At 39.9% G+C, this 22502-nt stretch overlaps 2 protein-coding genes across 2 annotated transcripts; one reads left to right on the top strand and one right to left on the bottom strand.

Annotated features, from left to right (window-relative positions):
- The first annotated feature begins 4121 nt into the window (after positions 1-4121).
- tcp1 (t-complex 1) lies at positions 4122-16267 on the top strand. Its single transcript, XM_084098979.1, has 12 exons — positions 4122-4472; positions 5163-5248; positions 8308-8436; positions 8673-8770; positions 8853-8963; positions 11427-11608; positions 11695-11821; positions 13010-13185; positions 13294-13417; positions 14173-14365; positions 15365-15528; positions 15828-16267. Exons 1-12 carry the CDS (start codon positions 4400-4402, stop codon positions 16039-16041), a joined length of 1677 nt encoding a protein of 558 aa, XP_083955105.1. The 5' UTR covers positions 4122-4399; the 3' UTR covers positions 16042-16267.
- A 77-nt stretch (positions 16268-16344) lies between these two features.
- On the bottom strand, positions 16345-21938 carry LOC311073332 (inactive serine protease 35). Its single transcript, XM_084098980.1, has 2 exons — positions 21801-21938; positions 16345-18344 (listed from the first exon to the last, which is right to left on the bottom strand). Exon 2 carries the CDS (start codon positions 18332-18334, stop codon positions 17066-17068), a length of 1269 nt encoding a protein of 422 aa, XP_083955106.1. The 5' UTR covers positions 18335-18344; positions 21801-21938; the 3' UTR covers positions 16345-17065.
- Positions 21939-22502: the final 564 nt, after the last annotated feature.

The raw sequence follows: 22502 nt of genomic DNA, 5'->3' as shown, positions 1-22502 counted from the left end.
TATTTTATTTCTAGTTGACAAAGCCGAGCAAGTCAAAAGAAAAAGAGATGAGTTTAGTGAGTGGGAGGATGATAGTGAAGAAAATGCAGAGAGAGACGAGGTTCAGCGCTACATTGAGGGCCAGTTCTTCTGGGACGGAGAGGACATTCGAAGCTTCTGGCAGTCGCAGTCAATCGCCTTTCCTGTGCTTGCCAAGGTGTCAAAAATGATTCTCTGTATGCTGGCCGGGTGCTGGAGTCTAGACGAAATACACAGCAAAAACTGTTAAATTAACTCTCCTGAGAGTTTATATGGCTCCAGACTCAGTGTTAAAATATGAGTGTTAAATTAACACTCAAAAGTGTTAAAGTTAATGAGCTCATTAAGTGATTAATTGAGTGATAATTGAGCATTATTGAAGACACCTGATGTTAACAAGCAGAATCACCAAAGGAGAAAATCTATTTTTAAGACACCATTATGGTGATTAGTGTTTGCTTTAGTTGGGCTCTTGACCCTTAAACTGTTAACTTTAGATTTTGTTTGGCTGTTGTATCTGAGTTATAACTCTCAGATGAACAAAGAGAAAGTTGATGAGGTGGTGTTGGTTATGTTTTGACATAATCATAACTTGACCTGAATATCAAATCTCATTTAGAGTCTAATCTCTGACTTAAATCTATATTTATTTTCTAAATGATCTAAAGGATTTCTTAAAAGTTGTTCTGATAAAACAAAATCTTTATTTTAGGCACACACAAACATCAAGAATCAGTGTATGAATCTCAACAATGGTGACAAACAGAATATTCAATTAGGGAAAGGAAATTACTTAGACAATTCAGATCATAATTTATTCATACCGCAATGCATGATGGGAGTCATGAATGTGTTTTGATTGGTGACACCCAGAATGCACTGCAACATGCTTTATTATTGTCACCATTGTTGAGATTCACAGGCTGATTATTGATGTCAGTGTGTCTAAATAAAGTAATTTTCAAAGTATTTTTATCAGAAATTTTTTTAAGAAATCTCTTTGATTATATTGATAATGCTGAAAATCATTTGCTGTAGAATCACAGGCTGCTATAATCAACAAGGTAGACATAACTCTCTAAATGAGATTTGATATTCAGGTCAAATTATGATTATGTCAAAACATAACCAACACCACCTGATCAACTTTTCTCTTTGTTCATCTGAGAGTTACAACTCAGGTACAACAGCCAAACAAAATCTAAAGTTAATGCTTTAAGGGTCAAGAGCCCAACTAAAGCAAACACTGATCACCATAATGGTGTCTTACAAATTAGATTTTCTCCTTTGGTGATTCTGCTTGTTAACATCAGGTGTCTTCAATATTGGTCAATTATCACTCTTTGAATCACTTAATTAGCTCATTAACTTTAACACTCTTGAGTGTTAATTTAACACTCATATTTTAACACTTTAACACTCTTGAGTCTGGAGCCATATAAACTCCCAGGAGAGTTAATTTAACACTGGAGTTTCATAAAAGCGGGACCCGCGGGTTGGAAAAAAAGCCGACCCGCGCATCACTAGAAGCAACGTCTCATTCCCTTCTCGTGGAACAAGGGTTACAGTCATAACCCAAGATGTTTCCTTTTAAGGGGACCCGCACTGCATCAAGTATTGACGCTTTGAGAATGATAATACCCAAACCACCATGCTTACAATTACCTGTGTGTGTGGATACTGCAAGCACAACTAAGACATAAGCACCTGTGAACCCAGGGCAGATTTCAAGTCCAAATGGTAAAACCTCACAAATGTGAGAAGAGAGGACCAGCATACCGCATCACAAATGTCTTGTAGGGGCACTCCCGACAATAAGGCCTTGGAGGCCGCCATACTCTAATGAGCTCTGACAGCCAAAGGTGAAATCTGACCAGAGACCTCATAAGCAAGAGAAACTGCCTTGACTATCCACTTGCTTAATGTTAAGACTTGATTTGTATTGTCACAGCGTGTACAAATAACAAGGTCACATGAGACACAGCCATCTTCTCACCGTATACATACTGGGAACTATATTCTCAGAAGGCGAAGCACTGCTACTTGGGCGGAGTGATTTGCTCGCAGTGCCTGAGAAGCCCCGTGGTGAGGAGCAGAGAGTTCGCTCAGATTTGTAGCAAATCACTCCGCAGAAGTAGCAGTGCTTCGCCTTCTGAGAATATAGTTCCCAGTATGTACGATTAGAAGATGGCTGTGTCTCATGTGACCTTGTTATTTGTACACGCTGTGACTATACACATCACAACATGTAAATAGGAAAATGTTGGCGTTATTTTGTCACTTACTGGGAGCAGTATGCTAGCTGGAGCTGTTTACCTCCAGTCTTTGTGCTAAGCTAGGCTAGCGGTGGGTGAGTTACGGCACATACAGAGATGAAAATGGTATGTATGGGCGTATCTAACTCTGGGGGATACGGGGAATAAGCTTAAGTCCCAAAAAGTCGGCGTGTTCCTTTAAGGCCTCAGCCTCAAAGCACCACGGAGGAAACGTGTTCTGTGCTTTTCCTTCTAAAAGTGTTTCACACGCAGTCTCCGTGCACTCCTTTACTATTTCCCAATCTGTAAAGGGCCTGTTATGTTTTCCTAAAATCCACTGTATTCTCAGTGAACACTCATGTGCTTGTTGGGCAGTGAATGCGTGAGAGAGGACCCATGTAGATCGCTCATACTGGACTTTTAGCTCATTTATTTTCATATTTTAATGACATTGTTTTCACTCACTGAAAGTTTCATCTGTCTGCGCGCCGCTCTCTGCTCTCTTCACTGCACATTTGAACGTAGCAACGGTGAGCATAGTAACTGTTGTAGCAACCCATGGCGCTGTAGGACCCAAGCGGCTCTACTGAGCTGACCTTGATGTGCCTGATATAATTTTTTTAGTGTCAGGCATTTATTTATTTCATTATGTCAAAAAGCTTTGCGGTCCAGATGGACGCATCTCGTGGTCCAGATTCGGACCAGAGTCCGCCAGTTGGCGACCCCCGCTTTAGTGACAAACCAGTCCTCGGATCTGATTTGGGTCACAAACTGCTATAATGTTAACATCTTGAACTTGAGCTTCTTGACTAATCAATTCAGTTGACGTAGATCTAATATCAGATGCAGCCCCCCATCCTTCTATGGAACAATGAAGTACCGGCTGTAGAACCCGGACTCTTTCACGGGTGGAGGAACCCGTTCTATGGCCTCCTTGCCCAAGAGTGCCCCATTACCAGAGGCTGCTTGAGGTCTACTACTGTGAGTAGAACCCCATTGAATTGCAGTGGTCGAGACCCAAATTGGATTCTGTAGCTTTTTTCTACACTCTGCAGGACCTATTTGAGAAGCTTCCATGCTGCCAGATAGAGCCTCTCGAGGCTGGCTTCTGGTGTACTCTGAAGTGAAATGGCTGGGAACAACCGATCTTTGCTATTAACTTCCTCTGAGGGTCAGACTCAGTGACGCAATGAGGGTGCCGGGACGCAACAAAAAATGCCGGGAAACGACACCTCTGTCCATTCCGTTGGGACGTTTTGTCCAGTCACAGATTCTTTAGGTACAAATCTGACCCAGTGCGGCTCAGTTTCTCTACATATCTTGTTCTGTCGAGCGGCAGAAGTGATTCTATAGGCCATACTGGGTTAACTCCATGCTTTTCCAGTCAGGGGGAAAGGATTTTTTTTCTTGGCTTTCTAGGATTTTAGACTTGACACCAACCAAGCCTATTGGCCTGTTTGCTGTATCTATTATGCTGAGCCTTCCATGAAACAAACAAAACAAGCCCTGAAAATGGATAAAAGAACACATAGGCCTATTATGCATACACTTGATGTTTAATCTTATTAGATGATTAGGTAATTGCATTTGGTCGATTTTACTTTCAATAAACATTTGTAGTGGGTTTGTATATGGTGTTTTTATGCATGTTTGGCTTGAGTTGTTGCATTTCCACTGTTCTGACCAGCAGGAGTCACCAGCGTGTGGCGTTTCGAACCTGTGAATCGTTTTGTGAAGCAATTGGTTCAATTGATTCGAATCTTTGAAAAGAGTCATTTCTCCCATCACTAACACACGGTAAAAGAACTGCCGCTGCTCCCCCAGTCCACTAGATGTCCCTCAATCTTAGTGAATGCCTTGACGAAAACCATCGAATGAATGACCACATTCAAACAGGGAATTGTAGTTTTTCTCAAATTGGATTAATCTGTGTGGTTTTATTGCTCTTTATAGACATCACTGTGTAGAGGCGAGTCTTTGGAGAGGTTAAGCAGCTCATGTATGTGAGTGTGAACTAAAAGAAAGCTGTTTATCAGGATTGATCTGGAACTTTCGACCCGCGCCCCTCCCGCGCGCACCTACCCATAACCCAGCGCGCGCGTCTCCATTCTTCTCTCCAGTCCAACATGTCTATGACAGAGGGTCCGTTAACCGTGCTCGGCCAGAGGACGTCCGGCGAGTCCGTCAGGGCTCAAAACGGTGAGTCGGGAGCATGTTTGACCACAGTAAAACAAAGCGGCGCGATAAACGGCCCGGTGTGGCGATGTTTAACCGGAAGAGCTGATGCGGCCGGTGTCTCGAGCAGCACGTGCGGCTCAGAGGAACCAGTGTGTTAAACACTGAACCTACAATAAAAGACATATTCACTGTCTTCCGTAGTCGGTATTATGTTAGTTCCTTTGGTCTGCACGGTGTCGGTACAGTGATTGTGTTTCTTGACCCTGTAACGTTAGGTTATCCATCACTGATATAGCTACGCATGTGTGTGACTTTATCAGATGGATGAATCAAAGCATGTGAATATGAAGTATGAGTGATGCTGTGATGGGCAAAAGTCCTTGCTTGCACAACACGATACAGTAACGTGGAAGAAGGATATGTAATGCATGCATATATTATCATCGATGTAACGTTACATGGCTTTGGCAACTGAAGACTTTGCTGCCATTGTGTGTGATGCTGCATCCACGCCCCGTTTAGTGTCCGTTTTTAAGGCCATAAACTGCATAAAAGCCCAGACGACATAAACAAGCTCTTATATGACTTGGTTACGCTTCTCTAACCTTTTGCATTTTAACTTTGCATTAAAAAACGACAACTGTCTGCATCCTCATGTTGAGCAGAGAAGTGAAATATTCATATGCTGATATTGTTTTTGTTCTTTTGCAGTCATGGCCGCTGCATCCATCGCTAACATCGTCAAGAGCTCCCTCGGTCCCGTAGGACTGGACAAGATGTTGGTGGACGACATTGGTGTAAGTTTAAACATGTTTCCCCCTGTCAGAGTGATGTTCAGTCTCATTCAGCTTTCTCATGACGAGCCTAAGTTTAGGTTACAGGAGGCACTTCCGGTTTGGGGAAGTTCCACTCAAATATAATAAATTAATTTAAAATCATAAAGTTGTGCTACAAATAATCCTCATCCGTAAGGTTGACTGAATGAGCTGTTAAATTTCCTTCATGTTCAGACCATGTTCATGTACAAACCTTTCACTGATTGTTTACAGTTTAACGAAAGTTATTCACATAATTTGCGCAAAGTGTCACAGGCCGTGGGAAAAAGGTGGATATTCTAGATCAACTTTCTGATTGGGAACAATAGGAATGTAGTTTTTTACAGAAATTAGTTTTCATTTAGCTGTAAATATAAAATATTTAATAGAAAATATACAAGTTTATTTTATAACCAGTAAATCAAATTTATTAAAAAATATTGCTCTAAAAATTTTATCTGCAAATAAGACTAATAACTGACTAACACGTTGATGGTCATTGAATGGCTTTTCGGATGTAAATGTTCCGTTACATTGATGATAAGCTGTTTTATTGATGTCTGGTTGAAACACTGAGCGATTACACGACACAGGAGGTAAAGTGTACTGTATCTTTTCACATTGTTTGTGTATTTGGTGCTGTAACTAGTAGTAAAGAGTAGGGCTGTAAATCGGACCGTTCATCGCGATACGATACCGATTCTCTCAGCCAGTGATATGATATTTGCCGATACCTCAAAATTCTGCGATACGATTCAATTCAGGGCTATAGCGATCGATTTATAAATATTTAGATATTATGTGCCAAGTTTACACAGCCAGTTACATTTTTATTAACTCACAAATGCAACCAAAATATATAACATGAACATTTATTAAACTCTTTGAAAATTGCACACTCTCCCAATTGGGACATTTACAACAGAAGAGTTAATTTGCAAAAACTCTGTTCATTTTCATAATCATGTATTTTTATTTTTTATTATGCATTCCAAGTAATATCAATCAAATGCAGCTGGGTTGTTTTGATTAAGTAATAATAACTCAAAAGATACAGGTAACTTACTAAATTAAAGTTCACTGCAAAAGCAGATAACTCATAAAACATCGTTGTTTTGGCAAAAGCAGATAACTCCACATTTCTTGTTTCAGAGTAAAAAAACAAACAAGTAATTGCTATGATATATAATAAAACACTCGGTTAATCTTTGTAACATTAATCTCGTCAGCTGACATAGACGCCTGACAAACTGTTGTTGTCGTGATTAGACAATACAGGGATCTTTTCCCTCATCACTAATGTGCAGCTTTAACAAGCTTCCGTGAAAAAGTGTCAGCTTTTATTTTCCTTTTACGCCCCGAAGAAGATATCACGGGTTCATCAAGTTCGTTGAAATGATCCACCCTCGATCACTTTTAGTCAGGCTATCAGCAAGCGCGTCTTTTCGAAGTGACTAACAGCCTTGTCACTTGACCTGAATACTGACCTATACTGCGCGCATCAGGTTGTGTTCACAGACAGCAAGGGTGCTTGTCGGTTTCTGCTGTAAAACATGAACTCGCGATGCCTTGACGGTGGACAAAACAGGCTTTTGTGACAAAACGTGTTTAGGGCTCAGTCAATCTTGTCAGGCATCTGTTTCGAAAACTAACGTTTTAAAGACGTACTGGCAGACAGTATGGTGAGTAAACGAAAATGTGCGCTTTGGTGGAAGTGCATAGATGGACATTGCGTGAGGATGTGGAGTGTCAAAATAAAGGTACCGTATATCGGTATTTTACGTGTGGCATCGATGTATCGTTAGACGTTTGATCGATGTATTGTTACACCCCATGAGATATTCTGCTTGAACTGATGCGGCTTAGCGATCCAAAACCACATGTATTGTTTGAGTTGTGTCAGAGAATGTCTAATAAGGCGAGAAGTTCCACTCTCAGGAAACTTCCGGCTTCTGAACTGGCTGCAGTTCCACTCTGGCTCCATATGGGGGCGCTCACAGGACGAGTGCAGAATGAATGGAGGTCTATGGTGCTATACCCATCAAAATCCACTTTTCTCAGGAAATAATTTTTTGTCTAGTAATATTGAATGTTGTATTCGAAAGGAGATGCAAAGAAATTACACATTGCTGGGTGTTAGTCACTTACTTGCTTTAAAAAGTCTTTTAAAGTGTCAATGACGTCATACACATGTACGACCAGAGATACTGCTTTACGGCAATCCTTCAGTCACTCTGGTGCTTTCGCGCTCTGTACTTTCTTTTCTCTAGAGGCATCGACAACACAGCTGACACAGGTAAATACACGTGCTAGAAGAGGGTTTGTTTTGTTTGTTTCTGGTCCCGCTTCGGATGCCACGATGCCATCAAGCGGTATCTCTGGTCGTAATCAGTCCTTCACTGACCAATCAGTGTTCATTAGCAGAATGCTAGCGTGTTATGGGCAACAACAACTCAACCTGTAAGAAATCGAAAGGACATAAGTACTCGTTCATTCAACTTTCGACCTATAACCCATGTTGAACTTGCAAAACCTACAATCAAATCTGAGATTTCTCAACGGCAATCGGGTGAAAGAGACACATTTAGCCGTCTAGCCCCATAGACTCCCATTCAGTCTGCACTCATGGGCGATCGCCCCCAGTGGAACTCTGGTGAAACTACAACCAAAATTCGGTACAATAGGACTTAATAGGGAGTGGGCAGGCTCTCCGTAGACGGGCTCTGGTTGCGTTATAAAATGGACAGACGTAAAGCACAAAGCTTTTGAACGGGAGGCGTGCTACAAATAGTGTTTGGTGAAGTTTTTCAACTAAAAACTGCATAGATTACAAGATCTCGTTGATCGAAAGACCAAGATCCATTGTTTTCAGTCCAGATCTAGTGTCCACACAGATGATGGGCAATTCCACGCAAAACTGTCACATCCATAACGCCAACACAATGCCATTGTATTTAGTTGGCGTTATGGATGTGACAGTTTTGCGTGGAATTGCCCTGATGTGTTTCTGGTTTGTTTGCTAATGCTAGTGTGTGTTTCAGGACGTGACCATCACCAATGACGGGGCCACCATCCTGAAGCTGCTGGAGGTGGAGCACCCGGCGGCCAAGGTCCTGTGTGAACTCGCCGAGCTGCAGGACAAGGAGGTCGGAGACGGCACAACATCAGTGGTGAGGCGTTTAGATGAGTGTCTATTATATAAAAACTCTTCCTGTAATAGTGCCATCCATCTGTGTTGTGTCAGTGTGTGGCTATGCTAACAGGACACAGAAACTGCCTGTCGTGAACTGTGGAAGTGCAGGTCTTCCTCTGCGGCCTCCACACGTCTGACAGTACATTAGACAACGATTGAATCTCAGAGTAGGATTGTGTTGTGGAAACCTCATCTGTGTGTGTGTGTGTGTAGGTGATCATTGCTGCTGAACTGTTGAAGAGTGCTGACGAGCTTGTCAAGCAGAAGATTCACCCCACCTCCATAATCAGTGGATACAGACTGGCCTGCAAGTAAGAAACACTTCCTGTGCCGTTTTAAGCATGATGAAGCAGGACATGTGCATTAATGGGTGTGATTTGCTGTGGTTCATAGGGAGGCGGTCCGATACATCAATGAGAATCTGACCATCGCCACAGATGACTTGGGCAGAGAGTGTCTCATCAATGCAGCCAAGACATCCATGTCTTCTAAGATCATTGGAGTGTATCCTCTGTGTTGTGCTGTTCGCTGAACATTGTGTTTCATAGTGTGGTTTTATCTTTTGATAAATTGCATATGCTTTTAAACCATTCAAGTGTGATAAGACACAAAAGAGAACTCAGTGCGCTACTGGCACACACAACGCACTGAAAGCTGCTTCAGACGCTGCTTGAACGGACAAAAACACAAAAATTATGCCAAAAGACCCATATTGTCGATAGGGCTGGGAATCTCTAGGCACCTCACGATTCGATTACGATTCAGAGGGTAACGATTATCGATGCATCTTTTTTTTTTTTTTTTTTTTTTGTGACTACTTGGTACTTTTAAAGCAAAGTATTTATGATGACCCATAAAGAATTTACTTCCAATACTTCCTATATTAATTTTATTAAGACAAATGGAAGTGATTTGGCAAGTCAACTGTAAGGTTACATTTGCCAGCATATGTCCCAACATTGCAAAGAACCAACAGGAAAATAAATGTGTGCCTGTACTAGCAGCGTACTTGTAGTAAATGAATACAAACTTCAGCATATTCTGAATCTCTAGCATTTAATAATACTAGACTTCTAATCAACGTCCTCCTGTTATTTCCAATGAGCAATATAATCCTTCAGACAAAAAAAACATTTTGCTGTAGCAAAATCACAAACAGTTTTTGTTCAAAAATATAGAATTATGTACCAGCAGCTCTCATACACACATAATGCTTGTGGACTTATGCATATTCTGAATAATTAGTAACATACAAAGCCGCTCTTATACACAATTAAATAATAAAGAGTTATGACTTGAAATGTTTGCTGTATACCACAATCAAAAACAGCTTATTCAAAAAAAGTGAATGAACATCTGCAGAGAGCACAGTTAAAATGTAACTTTTTGTGACTGGCATTGCACTGACACTGTGACTGTGGAGGGCAGTATAACGTATATCAGATCGGTTTACAGCATATTGATGTGAAAACTAAACAATACAGAAAGCAGCTCTCATACAGAAAATACTAAATCGGTCACAATGAAATTGCCAATTTTCCATATGTTAGCTTTTAATGAAGAGGGTGCCGTTCGAATTTGGCGCTCAGCCATCATGCGTCTCTGTTATGTGAACGCCACAGACTGTCCGTGCACTGCACGTCCACTTTAGAGTTCCATCAATATTACGTTATTAGAAAAACTTTTTTTTTAGAACATCGATTTTTGACATTTGTGAATCGATTCAGAATCGTCCACGTCCGCATTGCGATGCATCTAAGAATCGATTCCCCCCCCCACCCCTAATTGTCGATTATTATTGCAAGCACAGTTTTAAATGAGTTAAAAGGAGTCTTAAACTGTTAGCCAGCACCCCCGCTTTTGGAAAAATCCCATGAAATGGCATGCCCAAACTAAAACAGATACAGTTCATGAACCTTTTGCACTAAAAGCATAAGTATGGTCTCATTTGAAAGCAGACATTTGGTAGTTGAAAAATAGTTAAAAATAGCTTCAAAATAAAATAAAAATAAAATAAAATTTGTAAAGTTATTAGAGATTTACTTTTATGAAAATAAAATTTGAAGTTGGCATTTAGAAATGCACTACAGCTAAAGCCACATGGATGTTATATTTCAAATCTGAAGATAAGTCTGAAACTCTGAATTTTATTAAATGTTTTTTAAGACCATGTTAGATGATTTTTATTTTAGAAGAGATGTTTATTGTCATTTTCTAAGCATCCATTTAGTGTATTGTCTCTTGTTTTGTGCAAACTGCCCTATTCAGTTTAAGTTTTTCCTGCACACATTCACACCTCTCTGGCCTGGTTATGGCTCTAATTATTCTTTTTTGTCTACATTATAATCACTGATGACTTTCTGTTCACACTGTTTTAAAGCCCTTCTTGAAAAAAAGAAACACATCAGTGAGCTTTACTATTCAAAACTATTCATCAAAATATTATGTTTGCTCAGCTAGGTACCAGGTGCATCTTAGGGCTAGCTAGCATGTTAGCTTAGCACACCATCAATACACGACAATTTGAGATTAAAACAATGTTTTTGCTCAACTTATTTTATAACGCAAATCGAGTGCTTTAAATAACCTGTGATCTGATGTGGCTTCAGATAAAAAAATCAGACGGAAAATATATTCTTATAGTATTCTGCACAATGGTTAAGGCTATGTTGATTAGCATTGCATTATAAATATAATCTATTACTATGAAAATACCTGAAGAGATGTATGTCTATCCCTCACAACATTACTTTCATTGGTGTTTAAAATCAGATGGCGCTGCTGTCAATAAGGTCTATTGCTGCGTTTAGTCACTTTTGGGGATTTGCAGCAAAAATTGCTTTCAAGTGTAAACAATGAAATGCTTTGTACAGTCATAGAGTCCGCATTTCCCTTCTGCATAAAATGAGATTGATACGCATTGACTAATCATTTGAAATCAGATGTTGTTCCTTGACGTTGTGTTAGTGATGCTGATTTTTTTGCTAATATGGTGGTGGATGCTGCCCTGGCTGTGAAGTTTGTTGATGGTAAAGGTGTGGCTCGCTATCCCATCAACTCCGTCAATGTGCTGAAGGCTCATGGGCGCAGCCAGAAGGAGAGTTTCCTCGTCAACGGATACGCTCTTAACTGCACCGTCGGATCGCAAGGTCTGTTCGCGCGCTGCTTGTTTAATTGCTGTTTGCATAGTATATGTTAGTGTGACGGTGTAGTAACACATCTGGTGTTTGTTTAGGAATGGTAAAGCGTGTGTCCAATGCCAAGATAGCCTGTCTGGACTTCAGTCTGATGAAAACCAAGATGAAGATGGGTGTTCAGGTGGTCATCAATGATCCAGAGAAACTGGACCAAATCAGACAGAGGTGAGGTCACGTTGCTTCAAAAAAAAAAATTTGTGGTTATAACCCTTCCATATACAGACGTGTCTCTGTTTGGTTTTTGGGCTGTGCAACATAAATGTATGTATACCACTAAACGTTTGGGGTCTATAAGACTATCTTAAAAAAAAAAAAAAAGAAATTCATACTTTTATTCAGGAAGAATGCATTTAAATTGAACAAAAGTAACAGTAAAGACATTAGTTTCCACAACAATATGAAGCAGCACAACTGTTTTGATAATAATTAATAAACATTGATAATAATCAGGAATGTTTCTTGCATCAAATCCTCATTAGAATGATTTCTGAAGGATCATGTGACACTGAAGACTGGAGTAATGATGCTGAAAATGCAGCTTTACCATCATAGAAATAACAGAAATCTGTTATTTTTAAATTGTAATGATATTTCCCAATATTAAAATTATCACTTTTTAATCAAATTAATGCATCCTTAGGTACTGGTTTAGTTACTTTAAATAATCAGTTTCTGTAATAAAATATTAATATACGGTATATACTGTATCAGCACTAGTGAAAACTCTTCAGGCCCTGATTTCTCATCTGTTTTTGGAAAGTGCCAGCTCTCAATTATTTCTGATTGAAGTAAGACTGTCTAAGACTAGGGGTTGGACCTCGATCCTCCTTTTATTTTGGCAGAACACTGTTTCTGTGAAGACAGGTTTACAAATGCATCTCATTTCAAATCTAGTGAAATCCTGCAATCTGTCCACAATAATGTTGGAAAATGAAGCGTAACTGGGACACATTTCGTTCCCAAATGCATGTTAAACTCACAGAACATGCAGATTTCGCTGCATTCATTCACTGCCACCTGGAAAACATAAGCTGACTGCGTGAGCAAAGAGTGCGCTTCGCTTTGAAACCTGCAGCTCAACAAAATCAAATCACAGCATTTTGACGAGGGCACAAAGCCATATCACGCTTTTGATTTTTACTTCATTTGACAGTTACTTTCCCAAAGCAATTGGCGCAAAATACAGCGTTAGAGAACTTTAAGTGATTTGAAATTCACATTTTTTTCAATTTATTATGAAATTGTGGTAGGACAAATTAGATAATTGCGGTTGGATAATTGCGGTAGGTTATTAATGGGGAAACACTGCTGTCGTATCACTATAAATGTGCCTCTTCTGCATGTGTTCCTCAGGGAATCAGACATCACAAAGGAGCGCATTCAGAAGATCCTGGCGTCTGGGGCAAACGTGATTCTGGCCACCGGAGGCATTGATGACATGTGTCTCAAGTACTTTGTAGATGTGGGAGCCATGGCTGTGAGGAGAGTGCTCAAGAAGGACCTCAAACGCATCGCCAAAGCTACCGGCGGTCAGCTGACTACACTTAAGCTTTTATCTACTCTTAACCTTAGGTTTAGCCCTTCTTGTCTTGAATGCGTTTTATTCTCAATGTCGGTGTTTTGACTTTCCCCTACAGCCACTGTCTGCTCATCTCTGTCCAACCTGGAGGGAGAGGAGACGTTCGAGGTGTCCATGCTGGGTCAGGCCGAGGAGGTGGTGCAGGAGAGAGTGTGTGACGACGAGCTCATCCTTGTCAAAAAGTGAGATCATGTTCCTTTTCCGTCATCAGAACCGGAAGGACAGAACGTATCTCTGACATTAGTACGTCCTCCAGAGATGAATCCAGTAGTGAAAGTCTGGCTCATTAAATCACTTCTGGTTCCTTTTGGTCACTAGCATTATCCTGCAAATGAGCGCTAAATCTTTTTATCAGAATAATCTGTACGTCTCAAGTTAAAGAGATGCCATTGAACAGATTTTCCAAACACGCAAGATAAATCTCAAATTAAATTTGCACTGAAAAAAAAAGTTGCGTTGGTGTAAAAAGTCACATTTTATTATTACATTCAGAAATCATGTAAAATAACAGTAAATAAAATGTTTACAATTAATGAATGTCACTAGAATTTGTTTTATATGCACCAAGCCCAAATGAATTTAAAGCAGAACTGAATGATGGGCGTGTGGGAGATGCGCTATACAAAAACTGGATGTCTCTTCACACTTAACCATTACAGCACTAACTATGCTAGTTAAATGTGAAGAGAGAGAAAATTAAAATCAATGTGATAAAACATTTTTATTTGAACACAGACCAGTAATGACTTATTCAGTTTTCCTTCCTCATCACATTTAATGATATAAATATAGGGATTAGAAGTAAGCAAAATAATAAATGTTTATACAAATAAATCCCCTGCAAAAAAGATAACTATAAAATAAGTCATGGAATTTTAAAATGGCAATTTTCAGGCCTGAAAAAGTTTGAGAACTAATTTCCCTCTCTGTATTTCAGCACAAAGGCACGCACGTGTGCCTCTCTCATCTTGCGCGGGGCGAATGATTTCATGTGTGATGAGATGGAGCGCTCGCTGCATGACGCCCTGTGTGTGGTGAAGAGGGTGCTGGAGTCCAAATCTGTGGTGCCAGGAGGTGGCGCTGTCGAGGCGGCGCTCTCCATCTATCTGGAGAACTACGCCACCAGCATGGTGAGAGCACAGTCCTTCACTGCTGCCGGGATCAAGTTCATCAAGTCAAGATTGTATTGTAGCTGATATATAAATGTCTAAATGCAACAGGCAAGCTTTTATTGTCAGAATGAATTTGAGACCAGTTTTACTGTGTTGTGCATGATTGCATGTATGAACACACTCCCATTATAATTGCTGCCGTGCCTGTTCGATGTCTTGTGCGGTTACATGAGTGTGTGTGTGTGTGTGTGGAAAGGGACAGATAAACAGCTCTGCTGACAGCTGCATCCGTCCTGCTCTGAACTAACACACGCAGTTTATCATTTTATATTAACCCTCACTAGGCCTGTGTGTGATCCGTTACAGACTATTCCCAATTCATTCGTTCTCTCCGTTGAGTGATTTATCTGTAAATCTTTCTAGACGGACCTACTGTTAGCACTGAGGTCACATTCATCTATACATCAGTGAGGTTTCAGCTCTTATTTAATTTTTTTTGGTAACACTTTACAATAATGTTCAATAGTTAATGTATTAACTAACAATGAGCAATACATTTGTTACCATATTTATTCATCTCTGTTTATGGAAGTTAATAAAAATACAGCTGTCCATTGTTTGTTCATGTTAGTTCACAGTGCATTAACTAATGTTAACAAATACAACATTTGATTTTAATAACGTATTAGTAAATGTTGAAAATAATATTAAGATTAATAATTGCTGAAGAACTATTGTTCATTCTTAGTTCATGTTAACTAAGGTAGTTGACTAATGAACCTTATTGTAAAGTGTTACTTTTTTATTGAATGAACTGTTAATCACAAAAGAATATAGTGTATAAAATAATAGTCAGTTACAATGGTTTGTAGCGAAGTCTTTATTTTTCAATATTCTGGGGGGAAACCATGGTTACTGTTGTGCTCTATTGTTAATATACGGTAAATGTGCTTTTTAATCATTTGCTTGTGAAGTTTTGCGTATGCATATAATTATTGTGTGTGTGTGTGTGTGTAGGGTTCCCGTGAGCAGCTGGCTATTGCTGAATTTGCTCGCTCTCTGCTCATCATTCCTAAAACTCTGGCAGTCAACGCTGCGCAAGACTCCACCGACCTGGTGGCCAAACTCAGAGCCTTCCACAATGAGGCTCAGGTCAACCCCGAACGCAAGAACCTCAAATGGTTAGTGTCGCTCTCTCCTCATCTCACAGGGAACCTGTTCAGGTCTTAGAAATACGACTGCGCTCTCAGACAAACATACAATCAGGAATAAAAATGGTAGTGTTTAGAAGTAAGGTTTTGGTTTACTCGCCTGAAATGGCTTTCAAATGGTATTGTAGATTGATGGGATTTATTCAGACAATAATCTGGAAGTGATGTGGCCTATTATGGATTAAACCGAGAGCCAGTGCAGTTTAAAAATAGATGGATTACTCTGTTTAACCCTGTTTATTTGTATTTGTGTGTGTGTCTGCTCTTAGGATCGGGTTGGACCTGGTAAACGGAAAGCCTAGAGACAACAAGCAGGCGGGAGTGTATGAACCCACAATGGTCAAAACCAAGAGTCTGAAGTTCGCCACAGAGGCAGCCATCACTATCCTCCGAATCGACGACCTTATCAAGCTCTACCCGGACCAGAAAGAGGGCGGGCCGTCCTACCAGGATGCTGTCCAATCAGGCTCTCTGGAGGATTAAAGCCCAGCTGCATCAGATCATCAGTTGGCTGGTTCTGGTGTCACTCCGCTCAGCTTTGTATTTATATTTGGATCCAACAGATGAGCTGTTAGTGTAGAATGTGCACTTTGTTTGCGTTACTTATTTTTCGCTGTTAACATGGCTATTTGTCGTGTGTAATGTAACAAATGTTCCTTTTTCTGCCATTTCAAAACAAAAATAAACTAGAATGGTGTAAAAAGGGAAATTGTTTGACATTTTGTGGTTAAAGATATTAAAACCATGTATTGTGTGAATCAAAACCGCAGAAGCTGATGCTCAATTATGAATTAGTGGTTTTGTAATTTAATATTTTAACTGAATGGACTTTATTAGACAACGGCATTTAATATTAAATAAATACAAAAACAATAAAACCAAACAAATCACACCAGTTATGAATTACCACCAACTCATTTCAAGCTACAAATGTGAGTTCCAACTTTCCATGCAGAAAAACTGGAAGGTGATTTATACTGCCAGGCTTTTAAAAGCATAATAGACCATATGATTTACATCATTTTATTCAAAAAACTGAAGCTGTTCACAATTTAATTTCTCAGAGGTAGTGTGAATCACCATCCCCTTTTCTTCCATGGAAAACAGGCTCTTCTCCATGTAACCGGTGCCATTTTTCATATTTGGTGAACTCTTCAAGAACTTAAACAAAAATCATACTGAATGTCAAGTTGTTTTGCTTTTCAGTAGTTAACTGATGTTGGCTTTTAAACATAAACATGGCCTGAGCATGATGTTACAAAGCCTACAGTCTCAAATTTTGGCAATGAAAACAGAAATATGTATCATCCAATTTCATCTTGTGAAAAAAAAAAAAAAGGCATTTCCTGTTAAGATTTATGTCTGCAACTACTCACCATGAACTTTCCATTAGGTCACAAATATGACCGGTTATAAAGTGTGCAAGTAGACCGTCCCAGCAGTCATGAGGACTTCCTGACAAGTTGAAAGTATTTAATGTAGTTACTTCAACTTGAATTGACCTTTTTCAGGCCAGTTTACACCGACTAGCATCTCCGTGGATCCAGTGGCATATCTGGGCATACTTGCTGGGTGTTATTCTGACTGCCACATTATAGTCCTTCTGTATCCCGTCGACATCCACCCAGTGGTGTCCAGAGAACACGCCAATCACCTTCCTCTTCCACTTCCCTTTTCCCACCTGATCCCGTAGCCTTACGTACACCCCGGCTCCACTCGATCCCTTCTGCGCATCACAGTACTGGTACATCAGGTCGTTCGATTCCTCCGAGACCGAACAGAAGCGGTAGACCACTTTCCCTAATTGGTCATTATCAAAACTAGAGAAGTGGATTCTTCCAGCTGGGATGTCCTTGACCACCGGAACAACTCCTAACTCCATGAACTTCATCTTATGGGGTCGTTTGAGCTCCAGAAGGGCGTAATCGTAGTCAGCTGAGAGCTCCTTGCCTGCTCTCCTTGTCCAACCTGTTGGCACTTGAGTCAGTTTGACTCGTGTCCACCGGAAAACTGGTTGTCTGGACTGGTCTGAATCTGTGTCTCGCCTAAACCGGTTCTTCCTTTTCCTTCTGTTGTCTCTAACTTTTTCAAGTAGTTGCCCTTCAGTGGCTACATCTCCTTCACCTTCTCTCCTCCTGCCTCCTTGTTTGCGTCCTCCCCTGCGTTTGGAGCGAAGCTTCATGATACCCACTCGGAGCCTCTTGGTCCCTTTCAAATAGACTTGGCCATCATGGACACAGTGGGCAGAAGTCAGTACATGTCTTGGAGAAACCAAGATGCCCGAGCAACCCGTAGAGAGCTTCACTGAGGCAGAAAAGGGGTAATTGGTGGTGAAGTGCTTATCTGTGATCACAAAGCGCCCATCCATGCCGTATACCTGCCGTTTTCTGCGTTTAAGGTGTCCTGTCTTGCAGACCACGGAAGAGGTCGTGTTTCTTAAATCGGTGACCCCTTGCAGTTTTATTTTGGTGAACATGCGCGTTCCATTCTCGTAGATGGTTTCATAAGACAGGAGTCGTTCCAGCTCAGCAGGCCTCGCTTCTGGCAGCTTTCGTTGGCACTCGATCCCGCACATCACTCCTGGCTCACTTGCGTCGTCAGCAGTGAATTCTGGGCTTTGAAGCCTCACTGTGCTTTCGTCCAGGATCACTGGGACTTTAATCTGTGTCAAGTGGCAGTCGTCTTCATAGTTTGTGGTAGAAGCACCAGTGGAGACCAAAGAGACAGCCACAGCCCATGCAGTCAGACTGAACAACAGAGATGGAGGGCCTGTCATTTTGCTCTACCTGAAGATAAAGAGACAAGAGTTCAGGGGCCAGTTGCATAAACATAACAATTATCTTAAGACTGTGTCTAAGGGTGTGTTCACACTTGGCATGTTTGGTTCAATTAAAACAAACCCTGGTGTGATTGCTCTTTTAGTGCGGTTCAGTTGAATAAGTGTGAACGCTGCCATCTGAACCCTGGTGTCTCCAAACAAGAGGACCGAGACGCTGAAAATATGAGTCTCAGTCCACTTCCAAACAAACTCTGGTGCGGTTCGACTGAAATATGAACACCACACGCACCAAAAACAGGACATGATGTCACAAGATGTGACCCTAAAATGCTCCAGCATTCCTGTTTTTTCTCTCACTATAGTCGTGATGTTTCCCATCACAGTTCAGTACAGGATCAGAACCGGGTCTCCTCACTGCAGATCTTCATTTGTGTGACGGAGGGATTCCTGACACTGTTTTGACTCCTTTACACATTATATAAGCTCTTCACGAGTTCTCAGCAGGTCAAAATACCATCATATGAAGCTACACACATACAACGAGCGCTTTTAGCCCAGAATACAGCATTGTTTTGGATGTTCGGTAAGTTTTGTCACGAAATATACTTAATATAAGCCAACCAATCAGGTTGTGAACATATCCTTATGCCTTTAGGTTCACTATTTTTAGGTTCAGTGTTAAAATGCCAATATGAACGTAAGCGGACCAGGACTAATGTTTTTTTTTTTTTTTTGGTCCGAACCAAGTGATCCAAACTATGAATGTGAACACACCCTTAAGAATGTCCACCTAGTAGTTAGTCAGGAGTAATCAGTCTTAACATTCGGTATCGAATTAGACCAATCTACGTTTTTATGTAACTGACTTAAAAAGTTATGAATAGTCGTAAAGGGAAAAAAGGAAGACTGACTTGTAAGACTAGTCTCGGCAGTTTAAGTAACTGGCCCCAGGAGTGAGGCTAAAACAATGTTTCGTCAACTTCATGATCAAACACCAAGGTGACAGTCCAGGCCATTGAACAGAGTAGACTTCAATACTGTGTTGGCGTCTATTCTGACGAAGCAGGACTTTACACTGTCAGTACATGTGATTGATTAGATTGCTGATTTAGTTTGCACATTCCATTTACAATAATATACTCCTGGTATTTATATGGAAATTTAACTTGATCACTTCTGGAAGTGATAATGTGGGGATGAAAAGTGTTGGTGCACTTGATATGGCTAATGAAAATTAAAAACAGGAGGTGGTTACTTCAACAATTGGAGTATAAAGGCAATAGAGGTCTGCTTTGCTGAAGAAAGACACTCCCATTGACTGCTCTCATCACATGAATTGCTATGCTGAAGTAGTGCCATTTTGGGAGGAGTGAAATTCACATGTGGCTTCAACAACCATGCATTTACACTATAGGATCATAACACCACTGGAGATCATAAGAAGATGAATGCAGAAATGTGTAAATACTGAACCTCCTAATGGTAGTTCTTGTAGCTCAACTAGATTGTGGCACTGTCAAGTCAAGGGTTCAAATACCCTTGATTAAATGTTCTCAAGAAAAGAAGAGGTAAAACAGAAATACTTTACATTTACGTTATGAAAAGATAAAAATAACTTTTGCTGTGTTAGTGCTATTGCTGAATTTATTCAGTGCACAGAAAAGAAAGAATTGCATGTGCCATTTATGTATCTAATATGCAAGTACAGTTCTGGTCAGGATTATTGGCACCTCTGAAATGAGTACAGAATTTAGAATATCTTCAGAAATCAGAGCAAATTAACCAGTTTTGTATAATCAGAATATTTTAAAGACATGTTGAAAGTTATTGAACAACAACAACAAAAGAAGGCGTTAATATAGTGACATTAAAAATACAGAAAAACCGTACGCTGGACACAATTATTGGCACCTTTTACTGATATTTGGTTGCAGAACCTCTGGCAACAATGACAGCCTCTAAACGTTTCTTGTAGCCATACAGAAGCTTCTCACACACGTCTGCTGGTATTTTCTGCCACTCTTCCATTGCTATGCATTCAAGCTCTTTAGAGTTTACAGGAGTCCTTTTTGCAAAGGCATCACTCTTCCCTAAGTTTTTCAATGGGATTTAGGCCAGTTTAAAACACCCCATCTTTTCCTTTTCAGCCATTCTTGTGTGTTTTGGGTCTTGCTGAAAGAGTCACATCTAACAGCCCTTCATCTCAAACCTCACACTTTAAAATGCTTCATCATTCCTTTAATACATTCAATGCCTTCAGTACCAGAGGCAGCAAAGCCGTGAGAGTTAGGGTGTTTTATTTTTTTCCTTACATGCTTCATTTTGCCACCTGTAAACAAACCAATGCACTGCATTTCCAAAGAGCTCTACTTTGGTTTCATCTGTCCAGAACATTATCCCAGACAGACTGTGGCTTGAAAGATTTAGCAAAAATTAGTATAGTTTTTTGTTCCTGTCTTTCAGTAGTGTTGTCCTCCTTGGCCTTGGCTGAAACCAGCACAGGTCAGCCTGAAGCTCTTCAGACGTCGTGTGCATGGTGGTGTTTCCCCAGAGTCACCAACCAGTTTCTGCTTGGCGCCACGTCCTGGAAGCATCTTGACAGTTTTGTGACTGTGAAACTTCTTGATAACATAATGAACTGTTGAAACAGGGCTTTCAAGATCTTTGCCAATTGCCTTGTAGCCTTTGGATTTGTGAAATCCATCATTGTGAAAAAGAAACTGGAAATTATCAGCCCCTTTTTATGTAGTAAACCCATCATTCATTGGTTAAATCAGGTCATATCAACAGGTGAGTTTTTTTTTTTAATTTTTTTATTATATTATTCTTTAAGGAACTAACTAATCAAAAGTGTGCCAATAATTGTTCCCAGCCTTTTTATTGTTTTTCAATAACTTTGGACCTGTTTTATGATTCTACATAAATTTGTTCAGTTGCATTTATTTCTGAAGATATTATAAATTCTGTACTTAGAACTCAGGGGTGCCAATAATTATGTCCAGGACTGAAGGTAGCATGAATACAGATTTATATACATACATATACACGTGTATATATTTTTATTTAGGCTAAGGGAATTTTTCATCATTTTTAATTTCTTATAGTTTACATGTTTAAAATTGTAGTGTGTGTCTACTAATTAAGCCTTAACTTATAGTAACAGCGAATTTGTCGTATTATTTCTGAATTAAACATGAATAATGCAGAGTAGACCATTCTGTAAGGTTTATACTTTTTATTGCTGAATTTAAGGAGTAACCTAATTCAGTGAGAAAGGGTAAAGCGAATCACTGATATTTCTGCATTTAATAAACACTATTGTGAAACGATATGGATTGCCCGTGTTATTAGCCTATTGTATTTAACTGTCTCCACCTAATTGGCACGTTTTTCGATGCATGTTCCTAATTTACATGGACATTTGAAAAAAAATAAAAAATAGGTCATTAAAATAGGAACTCACCCTCAAACTTAATGATGAGAGACGAAAACTGTGGACTCTTCTGTAACTGCATGTACTATCCAAGTGTTTTGACAAGGATCTGATCGGTGTGTTGAGGAGCAGCGCGCGCTGTACTGTGAATGATGCACAAGACCGTTCAGAGAGAGAGAGGGAGAGAGAGAGAGAGGGAGAGAGAGAGGGAGAGAGAGAGAGCCAAAAGCTAGTTATTGTGGCAAGCACACCCAAGCCTTTTAAACGAGGCTACATGCAGCTTTATATATATAGTTGAAATTTATCTTTAAAAAAAAGTTTTACCAATGTAATTAAGCCTATCATAAAGTATACAATACAAATTAATTTGGAATCTTCTTCACACACTCTTAAGATTTATTTTTGCATAGCCAAGGCTAACTGTGAAGTGCATTATTGTAGGCTAACCACGCATTGTCTATACTGGCCTATGGCTTGATTGGAAATAGGTAAATATCACTTTTCAGTGTGTCATGTACAAACAAGTACAGTAACTTCTGAGGGAACAAATATGGAAAAATAGTTTTTGTTGTGAGCGCCAATTGAGTGACAATCGTAATTGTTTTTGTTTTTTTTTAATGTATAGCCTATAAAACGTTGTCATTGTTTAGATCCCAGTTTTCAACATGGGTGATGGATTTTCATATTTGAATAAATGTCTGGGTCCAGGAAAACGTTAAACCAGTTAAATCT

Source organism: Abramis brama (genome assembly GCF_963993115.1).
Source record: "Abramis brama genome assembly, chromosome: 22".
Taxonomy (NCBI): domain Eukaryota; kingdom Metazoa; phylum Chordata; class Actinopteri; order Cypriniformes; family Leuciscidae; genus Abramis; species Abramis brama.
This window is presented reverse-complemented; position numbering and strand designations above follow the sequence as displayed.